The sequence below is a fragment of the Oncorhynchus mykiss genome, chromosome 8 (assembly GCF_057628025.1).
Source record: "Oncorhynchus mykiss isolate SJ-2025 chromosome 8, ASM5762802v1, whole genome shotgun sequence".
Lineage (NCBI taxonomy): Eukaryota > Metazoa > Chordata > Actinopteri > Salmoniformes > Salmonidae > Oncorhynchus > Oncorhynchus mykiss.
This window is the reverse complement of record NC_143029.1, coordinates 2,954,546-2,978,117: the sequence shown is the minus strand read 5'-3', so window position 1 is coordinate 2,978,117 and position 23,572 is coordinate 2,954,546. Positions and strand designations below refer to the sequence as shown.

The window sequence follows — 23,572 nt, the reverse complement described above, 5'->3', positions numbered from 1 at the left end:
CTAGTGTGACCCCCCCCTCTCTGATTGTCCTAGTGTGACCCCCCCCTCTCTGACTGTCCTAGTGTGACCCCCCCCCTCTCCAAGGGTTACTACAGCTAGTGTTGCCAGCACTGTCACTACCTGGGTGGGGGTCTATTTCAACCCAACTGACATACTTGTGATATTGCTACTTGTAGGCTAGTGTCTAATTGGTCTCAATACATTTCATGATGTGTAGCCTAATGTGAGCAGCCGTGTCCAATCTGTCCTTATTACTGGGTAAGCGTTAGAATAAGCCTAATCAATAGTTGCAGTTGTAGGTGGTATTAATATCTCTAGGAGCTGATCCATCGTCACTATTGTGAAATATTTGTACAAAAAAAATGTAACGTTAATTAAGGAAAGATTTGAACTGAGAGAGCTGATCTTCGGTCGTTGTTGAAAATATGCATCGTTAAAATTCCCTGTAAGTCTAAATTGGCCGTCTGGAAACCGGGCCCTGGTCCGATGTGGTCCCTGCTCTAGTCCAGGCATACCTTTCTCTGGTCGCGGTGCAGCTGAGGCTTCCTGATTGGCTCTTGGTACAACTGCTGTCTCCTTATTTGCTCTCTGCGGCAGCGGTGCGTCATTATTGGTCCTGGCGTCCAGGGGCGGCAGCCCGGCGCTCTCGTCTGAGAGAACGGCGTCCAAGGCTCTCTGAGGGTCGAAGGCGCACCGCAAGGCAGCCTGGGTAAGGACCGACTCTGGCACGGCATCACCCAGCACAGCACGCATCAGGTCCAGACACGAGTACAACTTGCCTGTGGAGACACACACACACACACACACACACACACACACACACACACACACACGCACACACACACACACACACTGTTAATTCAGGGGTTCCAATAAGAGTTGAATCATGTTACAACTGGGGGTGGGGGGGTAAGGGTACCTTGGTCCAGGGGGTTGAGGTTGTGTGTGAGGGGGTGGGTGGGGGGTGGGGGTTAAGGGTACCTTGGTCCAGGGGGTTGAGGTTGTGTGTGAGGGGGTGGGTGGGGGGTGGGGGTTAAGGGTACCTTGGTCCAGGGGGTTGAGGTTGTGTGTGAGGGGGTGGGTGGGGGGTGGGGGTTAAGGGTACCTTGGTCCAGGGGGTTGAGGTTGTGTGTGAGGGGGTGGGTGGGGGGTGGGGGTTAAGGGTACCTTGGTCCAGGGGGTTGAGGTTGTGTGTGAGGGTGGGAGAGGTGTGTATGGCCTCATCTTCCTCCATCTCCTCCTCCTCTAGGGGTGGCTCAACGTTGGGTCTCTCCTGCCTGCTGGAGTAGATGAACTGGGCTGCTGTGGATACCACAGAACACACACACACAACAGATCACTCAACAGCCAATCACAATGCTTGGCAATGTCAACAATGTGTCACATCCAGAGTTCTGATGCGGTGGCCTTTTAGAGATAACCAGGAGGGACGATGTCACTGAAAGATGCAGTAAGTCAAGTCAGAAGATAACAGATTCATTACCAACAACAGGTGCAAAGTACAGCAAAATGTCATCACGTTTTGAAGTCAACTTTCCTCTCTTTGTCTAACAACACTTTACTGAATCTAGCAAAGAAGTTGTGGGTCAGAGTGCAGTATTAATTTAGCTTCCTAGCACACACGTTTTGGTTAGCACGTTTCTCACACCGGCTTCAAAATATAAATAATATTATAAAAAATATTTACATAGAATTGAAACTTTGGTTTATGGACAATTCTTACTTTACTCATCCTTTAATATCAGATAAGTCAATATGGAAGATGTCTAGTTTACTCAACATTATCACTGGGGGCGGCAGGTAGTCTAGTGATTGGAGCGTTGGACTAGGAACCGAAAGGTTGCAATCCCCGAGCTGACAAGGTACAAATCTGTCGTTCTGCCCCTGAACAGGCAGTTAACCCACTGTTCCTAGACCAGTTAACCCACTGTTCCTAGACCAGTTAACCCACTGTTCCTAGACCAGTTAACCCACTGTTCCTAGACCAGTTAACCCACTGTTCCTAGACCAGTTAACCCACCGTTCCTAGACCAGTTAACCCACCGTTCCTAGACCAGTTAACCCACTGTTCCTAGACCAGTTAACCCACTGTTCCTAGGCCAGTTAACCCACTGTTCCTAGACCAGTTAACCCACTGTTCCTAGACCAGTTAACCCACTGTTCCTAGACCAGTTAACCCACCGTTCCTAGACCAGTTAACCCACCGTTCCTAGACCAGTTAACCCACCGTTCCTAGACCAGTTAACCCACCGTTCCTAGACCAATTAACCCACCGTTCCTAGACCAGTTAACCCACCGTTCCTAGACCAGTTAACCCACCGTTCCTAGACCAGTTAACCCACCGTTCCTAGACCAGTTAACCCACCGTTCCTAGACCAGTTAACCCACCGTTCCTAGACCAGTTAACCCACTGTTCCTAGACCAGTTAACCCACTGTTCCTAGACCAGTTAACCCACTGTTCCTAGACCAGTTAACCCACTGTTCCTAGACCAGTTAACCCGCTGTTCCTAGACCAGTTAACCCGCTGTTCCTAGACCAGTTAACCCGCTGTTCCTAGACCAGTTAACCCGCTGTTCCTAGACCAGTTAACCCACTGTTCCTAGACCAGTTAACCCACTGTTCCTAGGCCAGTTAACCCACTGTTCCTAGACCAGTTAACCCGCTGTTCCTAGACCAGTTAACCCGCTGTTCCTAGACCAGTTAACCCGCTGTTCCTAGACCAGTTAACCCGCTGTTCCTAGACCAGTTAACCCACTGTTCCTAGACCAGTTAACCCACTGTTCCTAGACCAGTTAACCCACTGTTCCTAGACCAGTTAACCCACTGTTCCTAGGCCAATTAACCCACTGTTCCTAGGCCAGTTAACCCACTGTTCCTAGACCAGTTAACCCACTGTTCCTAGACCAGTTAACCCACTGTTCCTAGACCAGTTAACCCACTGTTCCTAGACCAGTTAACCCACTGTTCCTAGACCAGTTAACCCACTGTTCCTAGACCAGTTAACCCACTGTTCCTAGACCAGTTAACCCACTGTTCCTAGGCCGTCATTGAAAATAAGAATCTGTTCTTAACTGACTTGCCAAGTTAAATAAAAGGTAAAATAAAAATTACAAATATCAAAGCAACTAAAAAGTGTAGAAAGTATTCACAGCTCTTCACATTTGGTTGTTTTACAGCCTGAATTTAAAACAAATTAAAATTAGATTGTTTTGTTACAATCCCCATAATGTCAAGGTGGAATGACAATAGTTAGGAAACACCAGGAGGGTCTCCTAGCAACACCGTGCCACGGAGGGAGACGTGACAATAGTTAGGAAACACCAGGAGGGTCTCCTAGCAACACCGTGCCACGGAGGGAGACGTGACAATAGTTAGGAAACACCAGGAGTGTCTCCTAGCGACACCGTGCCACAGAGGGAGACGCGACAATAGTTAGGAAACACCAGGAGGGTCTCCTAGCAACACCGTGCCACAGAGGGAGACGCGACAATAGTTAGGAAACACCAGGAGGGTCTCCTAGCGACACCGTGCCACAGAGGGAGACGCGACAATAGTTAGGAAACACCAGGAGGGTCTCCTAGCAACACCGTGCCACAGAGGGAGACGCGACAATAGTTAGGAAACACCAGGAGGGTCTCCTAGCGACACCGTGCCACAGAGGGAGACGCGACAATAGTTAGGAAACACCAGGAGGGTCTCCTAGCAACACTGTGCCACAGAGGGAGACGCGACAATAGTTAGGAAACACCAGGAGGGTCTCCTAGCAACACCGTGCCACAGAGGGAGACGTGACAATAGTTAGGAAACACCAGGAGGGTCTCCTAGCAACACCGTGCCACGGAGGGAGACGCAACAATAGTTAGGAAACACCAGGAGGGGCTCCTAGCAACACCGTGCCACGGAGGGAGACGCAACAATAGTTAGGAAACACCAGTAGGGTCTCCTAGCAACACCGTGTCACGGAGGGAGACGCGACAATAGTTAGGAAACACCAGGAGGGTCTCCTAGCAACACCGTGCCACGGAGGGAGACGTGACAATAGTTAGGAAACACCAGGAGGGTCTCCTAGCAACACCGTGCCACGGAGGGAGACGCGACAATAGTTAGGAAACACTAGGAGGGTCTCCTAGCAACACCGTGCCACGGAGGGAGACGCAACAATAGTTAGGAAACAACTACTCATTCCAGGGTTTTTATTTCTTTTTTACATTGTAGAATAATAGTGACACATAGTCACATCAAAACTATGAAATAACACAATATGGAATCATGTAGTAACCAAAAAAAAAGTAGCCACCCGTTGCCTTGTTGTTTGCAACAAGGCACTTTAATAACAAAAACATGTGGCAAAGTCAGTCCCTGTTTGTCCTGAATGAGGGGTGAGGGTTGAATCTAAATTAGACTTTATTTGGTCAGAAGCACTGGGCGATGTCGGGAATGAGATGCCATTTCAGACACACAGTCTAAGGCAGAGTTCCCAACTAGCGACCTGGGGGTGATTTATTTGTTCCTTAAATCCTGAGCAATATAAATATAATATATATATAATATCCATACAGCTCTTTTTTTTCTTAATTTTCCACCATAATTTGCAAATAAATTCATTAAAAATCCTACAATGTGATTTTCTGGATTTTTTTTCTCATTTTGTCTGTCATAGTTGAAGTGTACCTATGATGAAAATTACAGGCCTCTCTCATCTTTTTAAGTGGGAGAACTTGCACAATTTGTGGCTGACTAAATACTTTTTTCCCCCACTGTATATATTATAATTTCCATACAGCTTCCTTTTTTTTCTTAATTTCTTTTTCTTTCTTTATGGACATAACATTTTTAAAAACACCAGAAAATCAGCTCCTTGTGATTTTACTTTTGGAAATCGGTCCCAAACTATTCCCACGCATAGCGCATAGAGAGATATGTGATCGCATATAAAATGTAATGTAATTGCAAGGTTTGAAATGTTTTAGTCAAATATCTGTTTGGGCTTTTTGCGGTCCAAAATAATAATACTAATATGAATGAATCTAGTTGAGGATCCTTGATTCTTGTATTTATTATTACTGGTACCCCTTGTATAGCCAAGTTATTACCTCAGTACTGGTACCCCTTGTATAGCCAAGTTATTACCTCAGTACTGGTACCCCTTGTATAGCCAAGTTATTACCTCAGTACTGGTACCCCTTGTATAGCCAAGTTATTACCTCAGTACTGGTACCCCTTGTATAGCCAAGTTATTACCTCAGTACTGGTACCCCTTGTATAGCCAAGTTATTACCTCAGTACTGGTACCCCTTGTATAGCCAAGTTATTACCTCAGTACTGGTACCCCTTGTATAGCCAAGTTATTACCTCAGTACTGGTACCCCTTGTATAGCCAAGTTATTACCTCAGTACTGGTACCATGTGAACATAGCCAAGTTATTACCTCAGTACTGGTACCCCTTGTATAGCCAAGTTATTACCTCAGTACTGGTACCCCTTGTATAGCCAAGTTATTACCTCAGTACTGGTACCCCTTGTATAGCCAAGTTATTACCTCAGTACTGGTACCCCTTGTATAGCCAAGTTATTACCTCAGTACTGGTACCCCTTGTATAGCCAAGTTATTACCTCAGTACTGGTACCCCTTGTATAGCCAAGTTATTACCTCAGTACTGGTACCCCTTGTATAGCCAAGTTATTACCTCAGTACTGGTACCCCTTGTATAGCCAAGTTATTACCTCAGTACTGGTACCCCTTGTATAGCCAAGTTATTACCTCAGTACTGGTACCATGTGTACATAGCCAAGTTATTACCTCAGTACTGGTACCCCTTGTATAGCCAAGTTATTACCTCAGTACTGGTACCCCTTGTATAGCCAAGTTATCGTTACTCACTGTGTATTTATTATTACGTGTTATTCCTTTTCTATTATTTCTCTGTTTTCTTTCTCTCTGCGTTGTTGGGAAGGGCCCGTAAGTAAGCATTTCACTGTTAGTCCACACCTGCTGTTTACCAAGCATGTGACAAATAACATGTTGACTTGATTTGACAGTGTAGAGTCCTGGGGTAGTGTGACAGACCTGTAGCAGGGGGAGATACACTATAAAGAACATGAGTACTGTACTAGGGTAGTGTGACAGACCTGTAGCAGGGGGAGATACACTATAAAGAACATGAGTACTCTACTGGGGTAGTGTGACAGACCTGTAGCAGGGGGAGATACACTATAAAGAACATGAGTACTCTACTAGGGTAGTGTGACAGACCTGTAGCAGGGGGAGATACACTATAAAGAACATGAGTACTGTACTAGGGTAGTGTGACAGACCTGTAGCAGGGGGAGATACACTATAAAGAACATGAGTACTGTACTAGGGTAGTGTGACAGACCTGTAGCAGGGGGAGATACACTATAAAGAACATGAGTACTCTACTGGGGTAGTGTGACAGACCTGTAGCAGGGGGAGATACACTATAAAGAACATGAGTACTCTACTAGGGTAGTGTGACAGACCTGTAGCAGGGGGAGATGCACTATAAAGAACATGAGTACTCTACTGGGGTAGTGTGACAGACCTGTAGCAGGGGGAGATACACTATAAAGAACATGAGTACTCTACTGGGGTAGTGTGACAGACCTGTAGCAGGGGGAGATACACTATAAAGAACATGAGTACTCTACTAGGGAAGTGTGACAGACCTGTAGCAGGGGGAGATACACTATAAAGAACATGAGTACTGTACTAGGGTAGTGTGACAGACCTGTAGCAGGGGGAGATACACTATAAATAACATGTGTACTGTACTAGGGTAATGTGACAGAACTGTAGCAGGGGAGATACACTATAAATAACATGTGTACTGTACTAGGGTAGTGTGACAGACCTGTAGCAGGGGGAGATACACTATAAATAACATGTGTACTGTACTAGGGTAATGTGACAGACCTGTAGCAGGGGAGATACACTATAAATAACATGTGTACTGTACTAGGGTAGTGTGACAGACCTGTAGCAGGGGGAGATACACTATAAAGAACATGTGTACTGTACTAGGGTAGTGTGACAGACCTGTAGCAGGGGGAGATACACTATAAAGAACATGTGTACTGTACTAGGGTAGTGTGACAGACCTGTAGCAGGGGAGATGCACTATAAAGAACATGTGTACTGTACTAGGGTAATGTGACAGACCTGTAGCAGGGGGAGATACACTATAAAGAACATGTGTACTGTACTGGGGTAGTGTGACAGACCTGTAGCAGGGGGAGATACACTATAAAGAACATGAGTACTGTACTAGGGTAGTGTGACAGACCTGTAGCAGGGGGAGATACACTATAAAGAACATGTGTACTGTACTAGGGTAGTGTGACAGACCTGTAGCAGGGGGAGATACACTATAAAGAACATGTGTACTGTACTGGGGTAGTGTGACAGACCTGTAGCAGGGGAGATACACTATAAAGAACATGTGTACTGTACTAGGGTAGTGTGACAGACCTGTAGCAGGGGGAGATGCACTATAAAGAACATGTGTACTGTACTGGGGTAGTGTGACAGACCTGTAGCAGGGGAGATACACTATAAAGAACATGAGTACTGTACTAGAGTAGTGTGACAGACCTGTAGCAGGGGAGATACACTATAAAGAACATGTGTACTGTACTAGGGTAGTGTGACAGACCTGTAGCAGGGGAGATACACTATAAAGAACATGTGTACTGTACTAGGGTAGTGTGACAGACCTGTAGCAGGGGGAGATACACTATAAAGAACATGAGTACTCTACTGGGGTAGTGTGACAGACCTGTAGCAGGGGGAGATACACTATAAAGAACATGAGTACTCTACTGGGGTAGTGTGACAGACCTGTAGCAGGGGGAGATACACTATAAAGAACATGTGTACTGTACTAGGGTAATGTGACAGACCTGTAGCAGGGGGAGATACACTATAAAGAACATGTGTACTGTACTAGGGTAGTGTGACAGACCTGTAGCAGGGGAGATACACTATAAATAACATGTGTACTGTACTAGGGTAGTGTGACAGACCTGTAGCAGGGGAGATACACTATAAAGAACATGAGTACTCTACTGGGGTAGTGTGACAGACCTGTAGCAGGGGGAGATACACTATAAAGAACATGTGTACTCTACTGGGGTAGTGTGACAGACCTGTAGCAGGGGAGATGCAGTAATCATCGTCAACAGACTGTCCATAAAGATCGTCATCGTCAAGGTCTGCAGAAACACCAGGGAAAGTGATACAGTTAACAGAGGCAGGTAGCTAGCTAGGTCACACATAAACACACACTTCGTAATCACTCACACACACACAAACACACACATCGTAATCACTCTCTCACACACACAAACACACACATCGTAATCACTCACACACTGGCTGCCTATCATTTGGCCTAGTCAGCAACTCTGCCTGGCTGGCTGGCAGCTTGTATAAGGCCTTTACTGGTGGACTGGATACACACCAGTATCTTTCAATAGTGAAACAATGACCTCACACTGAATAACGAGTATACTGTAAAAATTTAACTAAATTGCTAATAGCCGCCTGTCCCTTTTAATAGCCGGGCAACGGCACACATTTCAGCAAATAAACGGCCATTTCTAAATCAATTCTTTACCAGGTTACCGTGAATTACCATGAATTTGTTTACGAGGTTCAATGTTTGATTTGTTACATTTAAGTAATGACTGGGGAAAAATGCCAATCATCCATTTTTAAATCGCCATTAAGAAACTGCGAATCATTGGCTGCTAGCGGCTGAGAAGTTAAAACTAACTGTACAACTTTGGGAGAGCAGATCCCTTGAACTGCTTAGTCAAAGAGGAGAATAATTATTCTGTCAACAAATAAATAAACATGTAAAAAAACATTTATCAAGCATACTAAGACAAAAGAAACGTGACAGAGTAAATGATAACACATTAGTGCAAGAAATTAAGACATTTATTAAAATGCTGGAATTGAATGCTGCAAATAAACAATAAACTACAGAGCATTTAGAAAGTATTCAGACCTCTTGACTTTTTCCCCATTTTGTTACGTTACAGCCTTATTCTAAAATGGATTCAATTGTAGTTTTTCCTCATCAATCTACACACAATACCCCATAATGACTTCACAATACCCCATAATGACATCACAATACCCCATAATGACATCACAATACCCCATAATGACATCACAATACCCCATAATGACATCACAATACCCCATAATGACATCACAATACCCCATAATGACATCACAATACCCCATAATGACATCACAATACCCCATAATGACATCACAACACCCCATAATGACATCACAATACCCCATAATGACTTCACAATACCCCATAATGACATCACAACACCCCATAATGACATCACAACACCCCATAATGACATCACAATACCCCATAATGACTTCACAATACCCCATAATGACATCACAATACCCCATAATGACATCACAACACCCCATAATGACTTCACAATACCCCATAATGACATCACAATACCCCATAATGACATCACAATACCCCATAATGACATCACAATACCCCATAATGACATCACAATACCTCATAATGATGGAAGCAAAAATAGGTTTTTAGACATTTTAGAAAATGTATTAAAATTCAAACTGAAATGTTACATTTAAATAAGTATTTAGACCCTTTACTCAGTACTTTGTTGAAGCACCTTTGGCAGCGATTACAGCCTCGATTCTTCTTGGGTATGATGCTACCAGCTTGGCACACCTGTATTTGGGGAGTTTCTCCCATTCTTCTCTGCAGTTCCTCTCAAGCTCTGTCAGGTTGGATGGGGAGCGTCGCTGCACAGATATTTTCAGGTCTCTCCAGAGATGTTCGATCGGATTCAAGTCCAGGCTCTGGCTGGGCCACTCAAGGACATTCAGAGTCATGAAGGCAAGCCACTCCTGCGTTATCCTGTTGGCAGGTCGGAGGTCCTGAGTGCTCTGGAGCAGGTTTTCATCAAGGATCTCTCTGTACTTTGCCCCGTTCATCTTTGCCACAATCCTGACTAGTCTCCCAGGCCCTGCCACTGGAAAACACCCCCACCGCATGATGCTACCACCACCGTGCTTCACCAGGGATGGTGCCAGGTTTCCTCTGGACATGACGCTTGGCATTCAGGCTAAAGAGTTCATCAGACCAGAGAAGATTGTTTGTCATGGTCAGAGCTCTTTAGGTGCCTTTTGGCCAACTCCAAGTGGGCTGTCATGTGCATTTTACTGGAGTGGTTTCCGTCTGACCACTCTACCATAAAGGCCTGATTGGTGGAGTGCTGCAGAGATGGGTTGTCCTTCTGGAAGGTTCTCCCATATCCACAGAGGAACTCTGGAGCTCTGTCAGGGTGACCATTGGGTTCTTTGTCTCCTCCCTGACCAAGGCCCTTCTCCCCCGATTTCTCAGTTTGGCCGGGCAGCCAGCTCTAGGAAGAGTCTTGGTGGTTCCAAACTTATTCCATTAAAGAATGATGGAGGCCACTGTGTTCTTGGGGACCTTTAATGATGCAGATATGTGTTGGTACCCTTCCCCAGATCTGTGCCTCGACACAATCCTGTCACGGAGCTCCACAGACACTTCCTTCGACCTCATGACTTGGTTTTTGCTCTGATATGCACTGTCAACTGTGGGATCTTATATAGACAGGTGTGTGCCTTTCCAAACCATGTCCAATCAATTGAATTTACCACAGGTGGACTCCGATCAAGTTGTAGAGACATCTCAAGGATGATCAATGGAAACAGGATGAACCTGAGTTCAATTTGGAGTCTCGTAGCAAAGGGTCTGAATACTTATGTAAATTAGGTATTTCTGTTTTATTATTTATAATACATGTTCTAAAAACCTGTTTTCAAATCAACATTTTATTTGTCACATGAGCCCGATAATACAACAGGTGTCGACCTTACCGTGAAAAGCTTACTGACAAGCCTTTAGGGTTAGGGTTAGGGTTAGGGGTTAGGGGTTAGGGTTAGGGTTAGGGGTTAGGGTTAGGGGTTAGGGGTTAGGGTTAGGGGTTAGGGGTTAGGGGTTAGGGTTAGGACACTAGAACAAGCCTGTGTTTCCAACAGCACAGTTCAAGAAAGAGTTTCTTAATAAACTTTAAGTAAAACAAACTTAATTAAATCAAAAAGTAAGAAGAAAATGACAACAATAATGACAAGGCCAGAGGATACCTGTACCGAGTCAACGTGTGTGGGTACAGGTTAGTCAAGGTCATTTGTAAAGTGACTATGCATAGATAATAAACAGCGAGTTTTCGCTGTGTCATCATGAGGTATTGTATTGATGAGGAATAATAATAATAATAATTTAATCCATTTTAGAAGAAGGCTGTAACGTGACAAAATGTGGAAGAAGGGAAGGCGTCTCAATACTTTCCGAATGCACTGTATATAAAACGAACATTTTGGGCAATTCAACCAAATTCACATAGAAATGTGAGTTATAGATCTGTCATTCTCAATGAAACCCAGTCTAAGAAAAGGTAAACATGTTCTATGTACGCTATTTCTATGCTTCCTGTTCTTAAGTTTAGTATTTTTTGCTTCTTTAACTTGAAGTTTTGTACACCAGCTCTAAACAGCTGAAAATACTGTACTTTTGGTTATGGAAAATAGATTTCTCAGCGGTTTAGATGTTTGAATGATACTCCACATTATACTGGCTTGTTTTGTCACATTAACTGAAATAAGGAAAACTATTAGAATGTTTATCAAACCAAGAAATGGTGTGTTGCTATTTTTGCATTGTGCAACTTTAAATACGGTTCGTGGTTCGTTTCCTTGCCACGATACTAATGAGTATCGCGATACTTGTATCCTACTGGCCAGCTTTCAGTGAGTGGAACTTGAAAAGCTAACTAGCTAGCAAGCAAGCTAACTAAGCAATAATATTGACACATATCGGCCGATAGAGTTGACTTAGTTCATTAAATGAACGAAATAGTTCAACTCAGTTCTCTGAAATATATTCCTCTGTGTTAATGTTAAGGCACCAATTGCAATTGACAGCCCAAATTGGACACGACAGCAATAAATTGACCCTTATCAAGCTAATCGGCTAACGTTAGCTTGCTAGATAACACGTTGGATTGTTCGGGCATCGGAGGGTCCAAGCACTTTCACAGCATCTAACCTTCATCATAGTTGTAGCCTCGGACATTTCTGTGCCGGGACATGTTGCCTTTATACTTCTCCTTTCGGCCGTGTTGAGGCGGTTTTTTGGCTCACAGCGTTTGTTGTAACATGTCATGCGTCCATATAGGAATAGGCGAAGCGAGAGGTTTTACTCCGCCGCATAAAAAAATCTGTCCACGAAGTGGAATAGTTTGTACGGAGGTCAATGAAAGAATGTTGAATTTGGTCAACACCAACAATATATATATATATATATATATATATATATATAATTACTTATTTGCTACGTGAGATTATTTTTGATCGAATAGAATTATCGTTAATGACTAGATTGTTACGAATGCACAGATATGAGTGTTGCGAGTTTATTTTAGAGTTCCCCTTGTCATAGAGATAGATAGATGACTCCTAATGAATATCGCCAGTTTTAGCATGGGCATTGTCATTGAGGGCTTCCACTATATTAAAGTATTCAACTGGGTGAGGATTCCTATGAGTTGGGAGCAATCAGCCAGTGAAGAAGAATCACATTAACTATTTTAAAATGGAATTTGCGTCAATGACGCTGCCCATGTTGTCATAGACCCTGTGATGATACGGAGACAAAGATGAGTCAACTATCTATCTCTATGGCCTGTTGTTTACACGCTTATCTTCCCTCTCATTGGCTAGAATGGTCCCACCTGATCTCGCCTTCCTTCCATCTTTTCGGACATGTAATTCCACTGTTAAGAGCGGTGACTCGAATATCTTTAATGTAATAGACCATCTTTGAGAGTCATTAACCTCTTTTATATATACATATATATATATACCACTACCCGAGTCTAAATAAAACCGAACAATGTTTTCCCTTATCTCTAAGGTCCCCCATATGTGAAATTGACGGTTGTGTAAACATATTTTGCTGCAAACGTGTTTACATTCATAGATATATTACCACTTTAACTAAAACGGTGCAGAATAAAGCCTGGTTTGAGGTGGGTGGAATTCCACCAATCCAAAGAGAGGAAAAAGCCTTTGCGCTCTGTGGACAACGAATCCCATCATTAGGATAGAGACGTAGGCGTCTCGTCATTGGCCGTGTTAGAGCGCATACAATCCATGAAGCATTGTGGGTAAATGGTGACTGATTGACTGATGATACAAATAATAATGAGTAGTTATTTATGATGCAAGGTGATTTGTAGATCAGTCAGTCGGCAATCTGCTGCACCGTCGAACAAGCCCGTTATGAGTAGTATTGCTGGCTAAATACCCACCTCTGCACAGACGGTAGAGTAGAGCGCTCTCCTGTTGAGCGGTTCAAAACAACAGAGAGGTTAGAGGGAGGCGGTTTACTAGACATTGACGTTACCATTTGTGATTCAACTATTAGCACATCGTTACAACACAGTATATAGACCTAATATGACATTTTAAATGTCTTTATTATTTTGGAACTTTTGTCAGTGTACTGTTTACTGTTAATTTATTTATTGTTTATTTCACTTTTGTATATTATCTATTTTGCTTTCTTTGGCAATGTAAACATATTTATCCCATGCCAATAAAGTCTCTTTAAATTAAAATGATAATTTAAGTTACTTCTAAACGCAGAGCTAGGGTCTGTCACACTGCTCCAATCCTAACTGAAATCCTGGCAAAGAGAAAGATAAAAACCGATCTGATGTCAGAGCAACGTTAAAACACGGTAGGGCGGAACCTCTTCAGTAGCATTAAGGCGACGCTATAATGCATCTAGTCCACCAACAATACGAACATTTACTTTAACTTTGATCATAAAAAAAATTGAACAAATATTCTAGCATCAAAGCTGTTCCAAAGACAATTATATTCCCTCATTAATCATTTTGATAAAACAGCTCCATTTTATTTGTATTTTTTCCATTTCTTAAAAACAAGACAACCCCACATTACTGTGCAGGTTGTTTTCTGTCGGCTTTTCCAAGGAAACGTCACCTTCTGAGCTCATGCAGCTTCAGCCTGTGTTTCTGGAAACCACCCATTTGACGGTTGTGACTAGAACAAGTTCAGCTACGGACCAAAAGTTGCCTGTTTGAGTCGTGGCAGGGACACACGTAGAACTTTAGCTAAAGCTAACCCTTTTCCTAACCTTAACCTAATTATTCTAACCTGCTCCTTTAGTTATCCTAACCGTAACCTAATTATCCTAACCTGCTCCTTTAGTTAACCTAACCGTAACCTAATTATTCTAACCTGCTCCTTTAGTTAACCTAACCGTAACCTAATTATTCTAACCTGCTCCTTTAGTTAACCTAACCGTAACCTAATTCTCTTAACCTGCTCCTTTAGTTATCCTAACCGTAACCTAATTATCCTAACCTGCTCCTTTAGTTATCCTAACCATCCAAAACCCCTTTAGAAGTTTAGCGTGTCTGAGCGTGTCTGCCAATCTGGTGCTAACACCCACCCACTGCCCTGGCTGAATGGTATGTAAGGTGGTGGTGATGATGATGGTGATGATGATGATGGTTATGATGATGATGGTGATGATGATGATGTTGATGGTTATGATGATGATGGTGAGGGTGATGGTGGTGATGGTAATGGCCTACATAGGCGTACAGAGGCCCATTATCAGCAACCATCACTCCTGTGTTCCAATGGCACGTTGTGTTAGCTAATACAAGTTCATAATTTTAAAAGGCTAATTGTTCATTAGAAAACCCTTTTGCTATTGTGTTAGCACAGCTGAAAACTGTTGTACTGATTAAAGAAGCAATAAAACTGGCCTTCTTTAGACTAATTGAGTATCTGGAGCATCAGTATTTGTGGGTTCAATTACAGGCTCAAAATGGCCAGAAACAAAGACCTTTCTTCTGAAACTCATCAGTCTATTCTTGTTCTGAGAAACTAAGGCTATTCCATGTGAGAAACTGCCAAGAAACTGAAGATTTGGTACAACGCTGTATACTACTCCCTTCACAGAACAGCGCAAACTGTCTCTAACTAGAATATAAAGAGGAGTGGGAGGCCCCAGTGCACAACTGAGCAAGAGGACAAGTACATTAGAGTGACTAGTTTGAGAAACAGACACCTCACAAGGCCTCAACTTGCAGCTTCATTAAATAGTACCCGCAAAACACCAGTCTCAACATCAACAGTGAAGAGGCGACTCCGGGATGCTGGCCTTCTAAGCAGAGTTGCAAAGAAAAAGACATATCTCAGACTGGCCAATAAAAAGAACAGCTTAAGATGGGCAAAAGAACACACAGACACTGGACAGAGGAACTCTGCCTAGAAGGCCAGTACCCCGGAGTCACTCCGAAAGGAGTTTAATGAGGTTGGAAAAATACTGTGAAAATGACGATAATGTACTTTTAGTGTTAGAGCTGTTTGAAAAGACCGCGTGAAATTTCAGCTTGACATCACCAGGTAGTATTAGTTGTTAGACCAATAAGAAAGAGAGTTTTGCCCTCCTCTCTGCCAATCACAGATAGTTTTCAGGTTACCCATCTCTCCCATTAGGTCGACAGTTTCTTGCAAAATTTCTTGCTTGAGAAATGTAATTTTGCTAAGAAGCTATTTTTTTTGTATTTTTTTTTTACGTTACATTTTTTTTATTTTTTTATCACACTAAGATACTTCTTCTTCTTTTTTTTTTTACCCAGAAAGGATTTGATATCGAGATAAAGAATGACTGCATTGGATCTTTAATCCCTTCTATTATCTGCCAAAACCAGCTACATGTAATGGATGAGAATGAAGAGTCTAGTTACTGCTTTTTTTGTTGCACACTTCAATATTGAGACAGGTTTTAAAAGTCAGGCTTAGGAACAATGACTCAATAAATGAGATTTGGTGTAACGGGGGTCGCAAGCTGTGCATGGAAACACACACACACACACACGCATGCACAAACAAAGCCTCCAACCCAGACGCACCTGTGTTCTACAAGTGTGTGTGCAGCCACACACACACACACACACACACACACACACACCCTTCAAAGGTCAACCCAGTCGTGTGAGCCCACCCTGACCACAACACACACATACACAACACTCAGACAGAGACAGCGTTTCAGACGGACCCAGTGACATCACGTTTTTTCCATCACCACTGGCTAAACAAGTTGGGGGAGTGAACACGTCTGATTTCAGAATGGCACCCTATAGCCTACACAAGGGCACCATCCGAGGCTCTGGTCTATAGTAGTGCACTATGTAGGGAGTAGGGCCCTGGTCTATAGTAGTGCACTATGTAGGGAGTAGGGCCCTGGTCTATAGTAGTGCACTATGTAGGGAGTAGGGCCCTGGTCTATAGTAGTGCACTATGTAGGGAGTAGGGCCCTGGTCTATAGTAGTACCACTATATAGGGAATAGGACTCGGGTCTATAGTAGTGCACTATATAGGGAATAGGGCCCTGGTCTATAGTAGTGCACTATATAGGGAATAGGGCTCTGGTCTATAGTAGTGCACTATATAGGGAATAGGGCTCTGGTCTATAGTAGTGCACTATATAGGGAATAGGGCCCTGGTCTATAGTAGTGCACTATATAGGGAATAGGGCCCTGGTCTATAGTAGTGCACTATATAGGGAATAGGGCTCTGGTCTATAGTAGTGCACTATGTAGGGAGTAGGGCCCTGGTCCATAGTAGTACCACTATATAGGGAATAGGGCTCTGGTCTAAAGTAGTGCACTATGTAGGGAATAGGGCTCTGGTCTATAGTAGTGCACTATGTAGGGAGTAGGGCCCTGGTCTATAGTAGTGCACTATATAGGGAATAGGGCTCTGGTCTATAGTAGTTCACTATATAGGGAATAGGGCTCTGGTCTATAGTAGTGCACTATGTAGGGAATAGGGCCCTGGTCTATAGTAGTGCAATATATAGGGAATAGGGCTCTGGTCTATAGTAGTGCACTATATAGGGAATAGGGCTCTGGTCTATAGTAGTGCACTATATAGGGAATAGGGCCCTGGTCTATAGTAGTGCACTATGTAGGGAATAAGGCCCTGGTCTATAGTTGTGCACTATATAGGGAATAGGGCCCTGGTCTATAGTAGTGCACTATGTAGGGAATAGGGCCCTGGTCTATAGTAGTGCACTATGTAGGGAATAGGGCCCTGGTCTATAGTAGTGCACTATATAGGGAATAGGGCCCTGGTCTATAGTAGTGCACTATATAGGGAATAGGGCTCTGGTCTATAGTAGTGCACTATATAGGGAATAGGGCCCTGGTCTATAGTAGAGCACTATGTAGGGAATAGGGCCCTGGTCTATAGTAGAGCACTATATAGGGAATAGGGCCCTGGTCTATAGTAGTACACTATGTAGGGAATAGGGCTCTGGTCTATAGTAGTACACTATATAGGGAGTAGGGCCCTGGTCTATAGTAGAGCACTATGTAGGGAATAGGGCCCTGGTCTATAGTAGAGCACTATATAGGGAATAGGGCCCTGGTCTATAGTAGTACACTATGTAGGGAATAGGGCTCTGGTCTATAGTAGTACACTATATAGGGAGTAGGGCCCTGGTCTATAGTAGTACACTATATAGGGAATAGGGCTCTAGTCTATAGTAGTACACTATGTAGGGAATAGGGCCCTGGTCTATAGTAGTACACTATATAGGGAATAGGGCCCTGGTCTATAGTAGTACACTATGTAGGGAGTAGGGCCCTGGTCTATAGTAGTGCACTATATAGGGAATAGGCTGTCATTTGGGATACACTCTTCTCTATCTTGGCCACTTTCTGACAAACTGTCACCTGGAACAGAGGCCTGTTCATTGTAAATGTCTCCAGCGTTTACCAGGTGTCTGCTCTTCATTGAGCCATACAGGGTAGATTATCAGACTGTCAGTGTATCTGGCAGGGTAGATTATCAGACTGTCAGTGTATCTGACAGGACCATACAGGGTAGATTATCAGACTGTCAGTGTATCTGGCAGGGTAGATTATCAGACTGTCAGTGTATCTGGCAGGGTAGATTATCAGACTGTCAGTGTATCTGGCAGGGTAGATTATCAGACTGTCAGTGTATCCGGCAGGGTAGATTATCAGACTGTCAGTGTATCTGGCAGGGTAGATTATCAGACTGTCAGTGTATCCGGCAGGGTAGATTATCAGACTGTCAGTGTATCTGGCAGGGTAGATTATCAGACTGTCAGTGTATCTGACAGGACCATACAGGGTAGATTATCAGACTGTCAGTGTATCTGGCAGGGTAGATTATCAGACTGTCAGTGTATCTGGCAGGGTAGATTATCAGACTGTCAGTGTATCTGACAGGACCATACAGGGTAGATTATCAGACTGTCAGTGTATCTGGCAGGGTAGATTATCAGACTGTCAGTGTATCTGACAGGGTAGATTATCAGACTGTCAGTGTATCTGACAGGACCATACAGGGTAGATTGTCAGACTGTCAGTGTATCTGACAGGACCATACAGGGTAGATTATCAGACTGTCAGTGTATCTGACAGGGTAGATTATCAGACTGTCAGTGTTTCTGCCAGGACTATACAGGGTAGATTATCAGACTGTCAGTGTATCTGACAGGACCATACAGGGTAGATTATCAGACTGTCAGTGTATCTGGCAGGGTAGATTATCAGACTGTCAGTGTATCTGGCAGGGTAGATTATCAGACTGTCAGTGTATCTGACAGGACCATACAGGTTAGATTATCAGACTGTCAGTGTATCTGACAGGACCATACAGGGTAGATTATCAGACTGTCAGTGTATCTGGCAGGGTAGATTATCAGACTGTCAGTGTTTCTGCCAGGACTATACAGGGTAGATTATCAGACTGTCAGTGTATCTGATGGCCATACAGGGTAGATTATCAGACTGTCAGTGTATCTGACAGGGTAGATTATCAGACTGTCAGTGTATCTGGCAGGGTAGATTATCAGACTGTCAGTGTATCTGATGGCCATACAGGGTAGATTATCAGACTGTCAGTGTATCTGACAGGGTAGATTATCAGACTGTCAGTGTATCTGGCAGGGTAGATTATCAGACTGTCAGTGTATCTGACAGGACCATACAGGGTAGATTATCAGACTGTCAGTGTATCTGATGGCCATACAGGGTAGATTATCAGACTGTCAGTGTATCTGACAGGACCATACAGGGTAGATTATCAGACTGTCAGTGTATCTGACAGGACCATACAGAGTAGATTATCAGACTGTCAGTGTATCTGACAGGGTAGATTATCAGACTGTCAGTGTATCTGACAGGGTAGATTATCAGACTGTCAGTGTAACTGACAGGACCATACAGGGTAGATTATCAGATTGTCAGTGTATCTGACAGGACCATACAGGGTAGATTATCAGACTGTCAGTGTATCTGATGACCATACAGGGTAGATTATCAGACTGTCAGTGTATCTGACAGGACCATACAGGGTAGATTATCAGACTGTCAGTGTAACTGACAGGACCATACAGGGTAGATTATCAGACTGTCAGTGTATCTGATGACCATACAGGGTAGATTATCAGACTGTCAGTGTATCTGACAGGACCATACAGGGTAGATTATCAGACACTCAGTGTATCTGACAGGACCATACAGGGTAGATTATCCGACTGTCAGTGCATCTGATGACCATACAGGGTAGATTATCAGACTGTCAGTGTATCTGACAGGGTAGATTATCAGACTGTCAGTGCATCTGACAGGGTAGATTATCAGACTGTCAGTGTAACTGATGGCCATACAGGGTAGATTATCAGACTGTCAGTGTATCTGACAGGACCATACAGGTTAGATTATCAGACTGTCAGTGTATCTGACAGGACCATACAGGGTAGATTATCAGACTGTCAGTGTATCTGACAGGACCATACAGAGTAGATTATCAGACTGTCAGTGTATCTGACAGGGTAGATTATCAGACTGTCAGTGTATCTGACAGGGTAGATTATCAGACTGTCAGTGTAACTGACAGGACCATACAGGGTAGATTATCAGACTGTCAGTGTATCTGACAGGGTAGATTATCAGACTGTCAGTGTAACTGACAGGACCATACAGGGTAGATTATCAGACTGTCAGTGCATCTGACAGGGTAGATTATCAGACTGTCAGTGTAACTGACAGGACCATACAGGGTAGATTATCAGACTGTCAGTGTATCTGATGACCATACAGGGTAGATTATCAGACTGTCAGTGTATCTGACAGGACCATACAGGGTAGATTATCAGACACTCAGTGTATCTGACAGGACCATACAGGGTAGATTATCAGACTGTCAGTGCATCTGATGACCATACAGGGTAGATTATCAGACTGTCAGTGTATCTGACAGGGTAGATTATCAGACTGTCAGTGCATCTGACAGGGTAGATTATCAGACTGTCAGTGTAACTGACAGGACCATACAGGGTAGATTATCAGACTGTCAGTGTATCTGACAGGACCATACAGGGTAGATTATCAGACTGTCAGTGTATCTGACAAGACCATACAGGGTAGATTATCAGACTGTCAGTGTATCTGACAGGACCATACAGGGTAGATTATCAGACTGTCAGTGTATCTGACAAGACCATACAGGGTAGATTATCAGACTGTCAGTGTATCTGACAGGGTAGATTATCAGACTGTCAGTGTATCTGACAGGACCATACAGGGTAGATTATCAGACTGTCAGTGTATCTGACAGGACCATACAGGGTAGATTATCAGACTGTCAGTGTTTCTGATGACCATACTGGGTAGATTATCAGACTGTCAGTGTATCTGACAGGGTAGATTATCAGACTGTCAGTGTAACTGATGACCATACAGGGTAGATTATCAGACTGTCAGTGTATCTGACAGGACCATACAGGGTAGATTATCAGACACTCAGTGTATCTGACAGGACCATACAGGGTAGATTATCAGACTGTCAGTGCATCTGATGACCATACAGGGTAGATTATCAGACTGTCAGTGTATCTGACAGGGTAGATTATCAGACTGTCAGTGTATCTGATGGCCATACAGGGTAGATTATCAGACTGTCAGTGTATCTGACAGGACCATACAGGGTAGATTATCAGACTGTCAGTGTATCTGACAGGGTAGATTATCAGACTGTCAGTGTATCTGACAGGGTAGATTATCAGACTGTCAGTGTATCTGACAGGGTAGATTATCAGACTGTCAGTGTATCTGACAGGGTAGATTATCAGACTGTCAGTGTATCTGACAGGGTAGATTATCAGACTGTCAGTGTATCTGACAGGACCATACAGGGTAGATTATCAGACTGTCAGTGTATCTGACAGGACCATACAGGGTAGATTATCAGACTGTCAGTGTATCTGACAGGGTAGATTATCAGACTGTCAGTGTATCTGACAGGGTAGATTATCAGACTGTCAGTGTATCTGACAGGACCATACAGGGTAGATTATCAGACTGTCAGTGCATCTGATGACCATACAGGGTAGATTATCAGACTGTCAGTGTATCTGACAGGGTAGATTATCAGACTGTCAGTGTATCTGATGGCCATACAGGGTAGATTATCAGACTGTCAGTGTATCTGACAGGACCATACAGGGTAGATTATCAGACTGTCAGTGTATCTGACAGGGTAGATTATCAGACTGTCAGTGTATCTGACAGGGTAGATTATCAGACTGTCAGTGTATCTGACAGGGTAGATTATCAGACTGTCAGTGTATCTGACAGGGTAGATTATCAGACTGTCAGTGTATCTGACAGGGTAGATTATCAGACTGTCAGTGTATCTGACAGGACCATACAGGGTAGATTATCAGACTGTCAGTGTATCTGACAGGACCATACAGGGTAGATTATCAGACTGTCAGTGTATCTGACAGGGTAGATTATCAGACTGTCAGTGTATCTGACAGGGTAGATTATCAGACTGTCAGTGTATCTGACAGGACCATACAGGTTAGATTATCAGACTCAGGTTTCATAGACACTACAGATGTGCTGCTCACCGTATCTGGCAGGACTGCACCAGATTATTCTATGATTTACTCTCAAATGGCACCCTATTCCCTAAATAGTGCACAACTTTCTTTAAGTAGTGCAATCAATAGGGAATACGGTGCCATTTGGGAGACAGCAGAGAGATGGTGTGGGAGAGGAGTAGGGGGGTATTTGGGAGACAGCAGAGAGATGGTGTGGGAGAGGAGTAGGGGGGCATTTGGGACAGCAGAGAGATGGTGTTGGAGAGGAGTAGGGGGGTATTTGGGAGACAGCAGAGAGATGGTGTGGGAGAGGAGTAGGGGGGCATTTGAGAGACATCAGAGAGATGGTGTGGGAGAGGAGTAGGGGGCATTTGGGACAGCAGAGAGATGGTGTGGGAGAGGAGTAGGGGGGTATTTGGGAGACATCAGAGAGATGGTGTGGGAGAGGAGTAGGGGGGCATTTGAGAGACATCAGAGAGATGGTGTGGGAGAGGAGTAGGGGGCATTTGGGACAGCAGAGAGATGGTGTGGGAGAGGAGTAGGGGGGTATTTGGGAGACATCAGAGAGATGGTGTGGGAGAGGAGTAGGGGGCATTTGGGACAGCAGAGAGATGGTGTTGGAGAGGAGTAGGGGGGTATTTGGGAGACAGCAGAGAGATGGTGTGGGAGAGGAGTAGGGGGGCATTTGGGACAGCAGAGAGATGGTGTTGGAGAGGAGTAGGGGGGTATTTGGGAGACAGCAGAGAGATGGTGTGGGAGAGGAGTAGGGGGGCATTTGGGACAGCAGAGAGATGGTGTTGGAGAGGAGTAGGGGGGTATTTGGGAGACAGCAGAGAGATGGTGTGGGAGAGGAGTAGGGGGGCATTTGAGAGACATCAGAGAGATGGTGTGGGAGAGGAGTAGGGGGCATTTGGGACAGCAGAGAGATGGTGTGGGAGAGGAGTAGGGGGGTATTTGGGAGACATCAGAGAGATGGTGTGGGAGAGGAGTAGGGGGCATTTGGGACAGCAGAGAGATGGTGTGGGAGAGGAGTAGGGGGCATTTGGGACAGCAGAGAGATGGTGTGGGAGAGGAGTAGGGGGGCATTTGGGACAGCAGAGAGATGGTGTGGGAGAGGAGTAGAATGACAGAGTCAACAGAGAAAGGAGAGATCTGATCTGAACAGGTAAACAGAGGTAAACAGTCGGGTGCCCCCGGGCTCACGGGGGGGAGGGGGGAGTTTAGTTCAACTGTTTTACCTCATCAGAAAACAGAATTATAAACTGAATTACAAACTGAATTATAGACTGAATTATAAACTGAATTATAGACTGAATTATAAACTGAATTACAGACTGAATTATAAACTGAATTATATACTGAATTATAGACGGAGTTACAGACGGAATTATAAACTGAATTACAGACCGAATTATAAACTGAATTATAGACTGAATTATAAACTGAATTACAGACTGAATTATAAACTGAATT

The 23,572-nt window shown here is 43.9% G+C and overlaps 1 protein-coding gene across 2 annotated transcripts in view; it reads right to left on the bottom strand.

Moving 5' to 3' along the window:
* LOC110532856 (HBS1-like protein) overlaps window positions 1–12,563 on the bottom strand; it is a 100,456-nt gene extending 87,893 nt beyond the window's left edge. The window contains exons 1-4 of one of the 2 annotated variants that reach the window (XM_090183076.1): window positions 12,172–12,563; window positions 8,168–8,233; window positions 1,168–1,302; window positions 516–779 (exon numbers count right to left, since the gene is read on the bottom strand). In XM_090183076.1, coding sequence (XP_090039202.1) covers window positions 516–779; window positions 1,168–1,302; window positions 8,168–8,233; window positions 12,172–12,214 — 508 coding nt within the window. In that variant the 5' untranslated portion in view covers window positions 12,215–12,563. The remainder of the gene's footprint in view (window positions 1–515; window positions 780–1,167; window positions 1,303–8,167; window positions 8,234–12,171) is intronic. The other variant, XM_090183077.1, reaches the window with a different exon arrangement.
* Window positions 12,564–23,572: the final 11,009 nt, after the last annotated feature.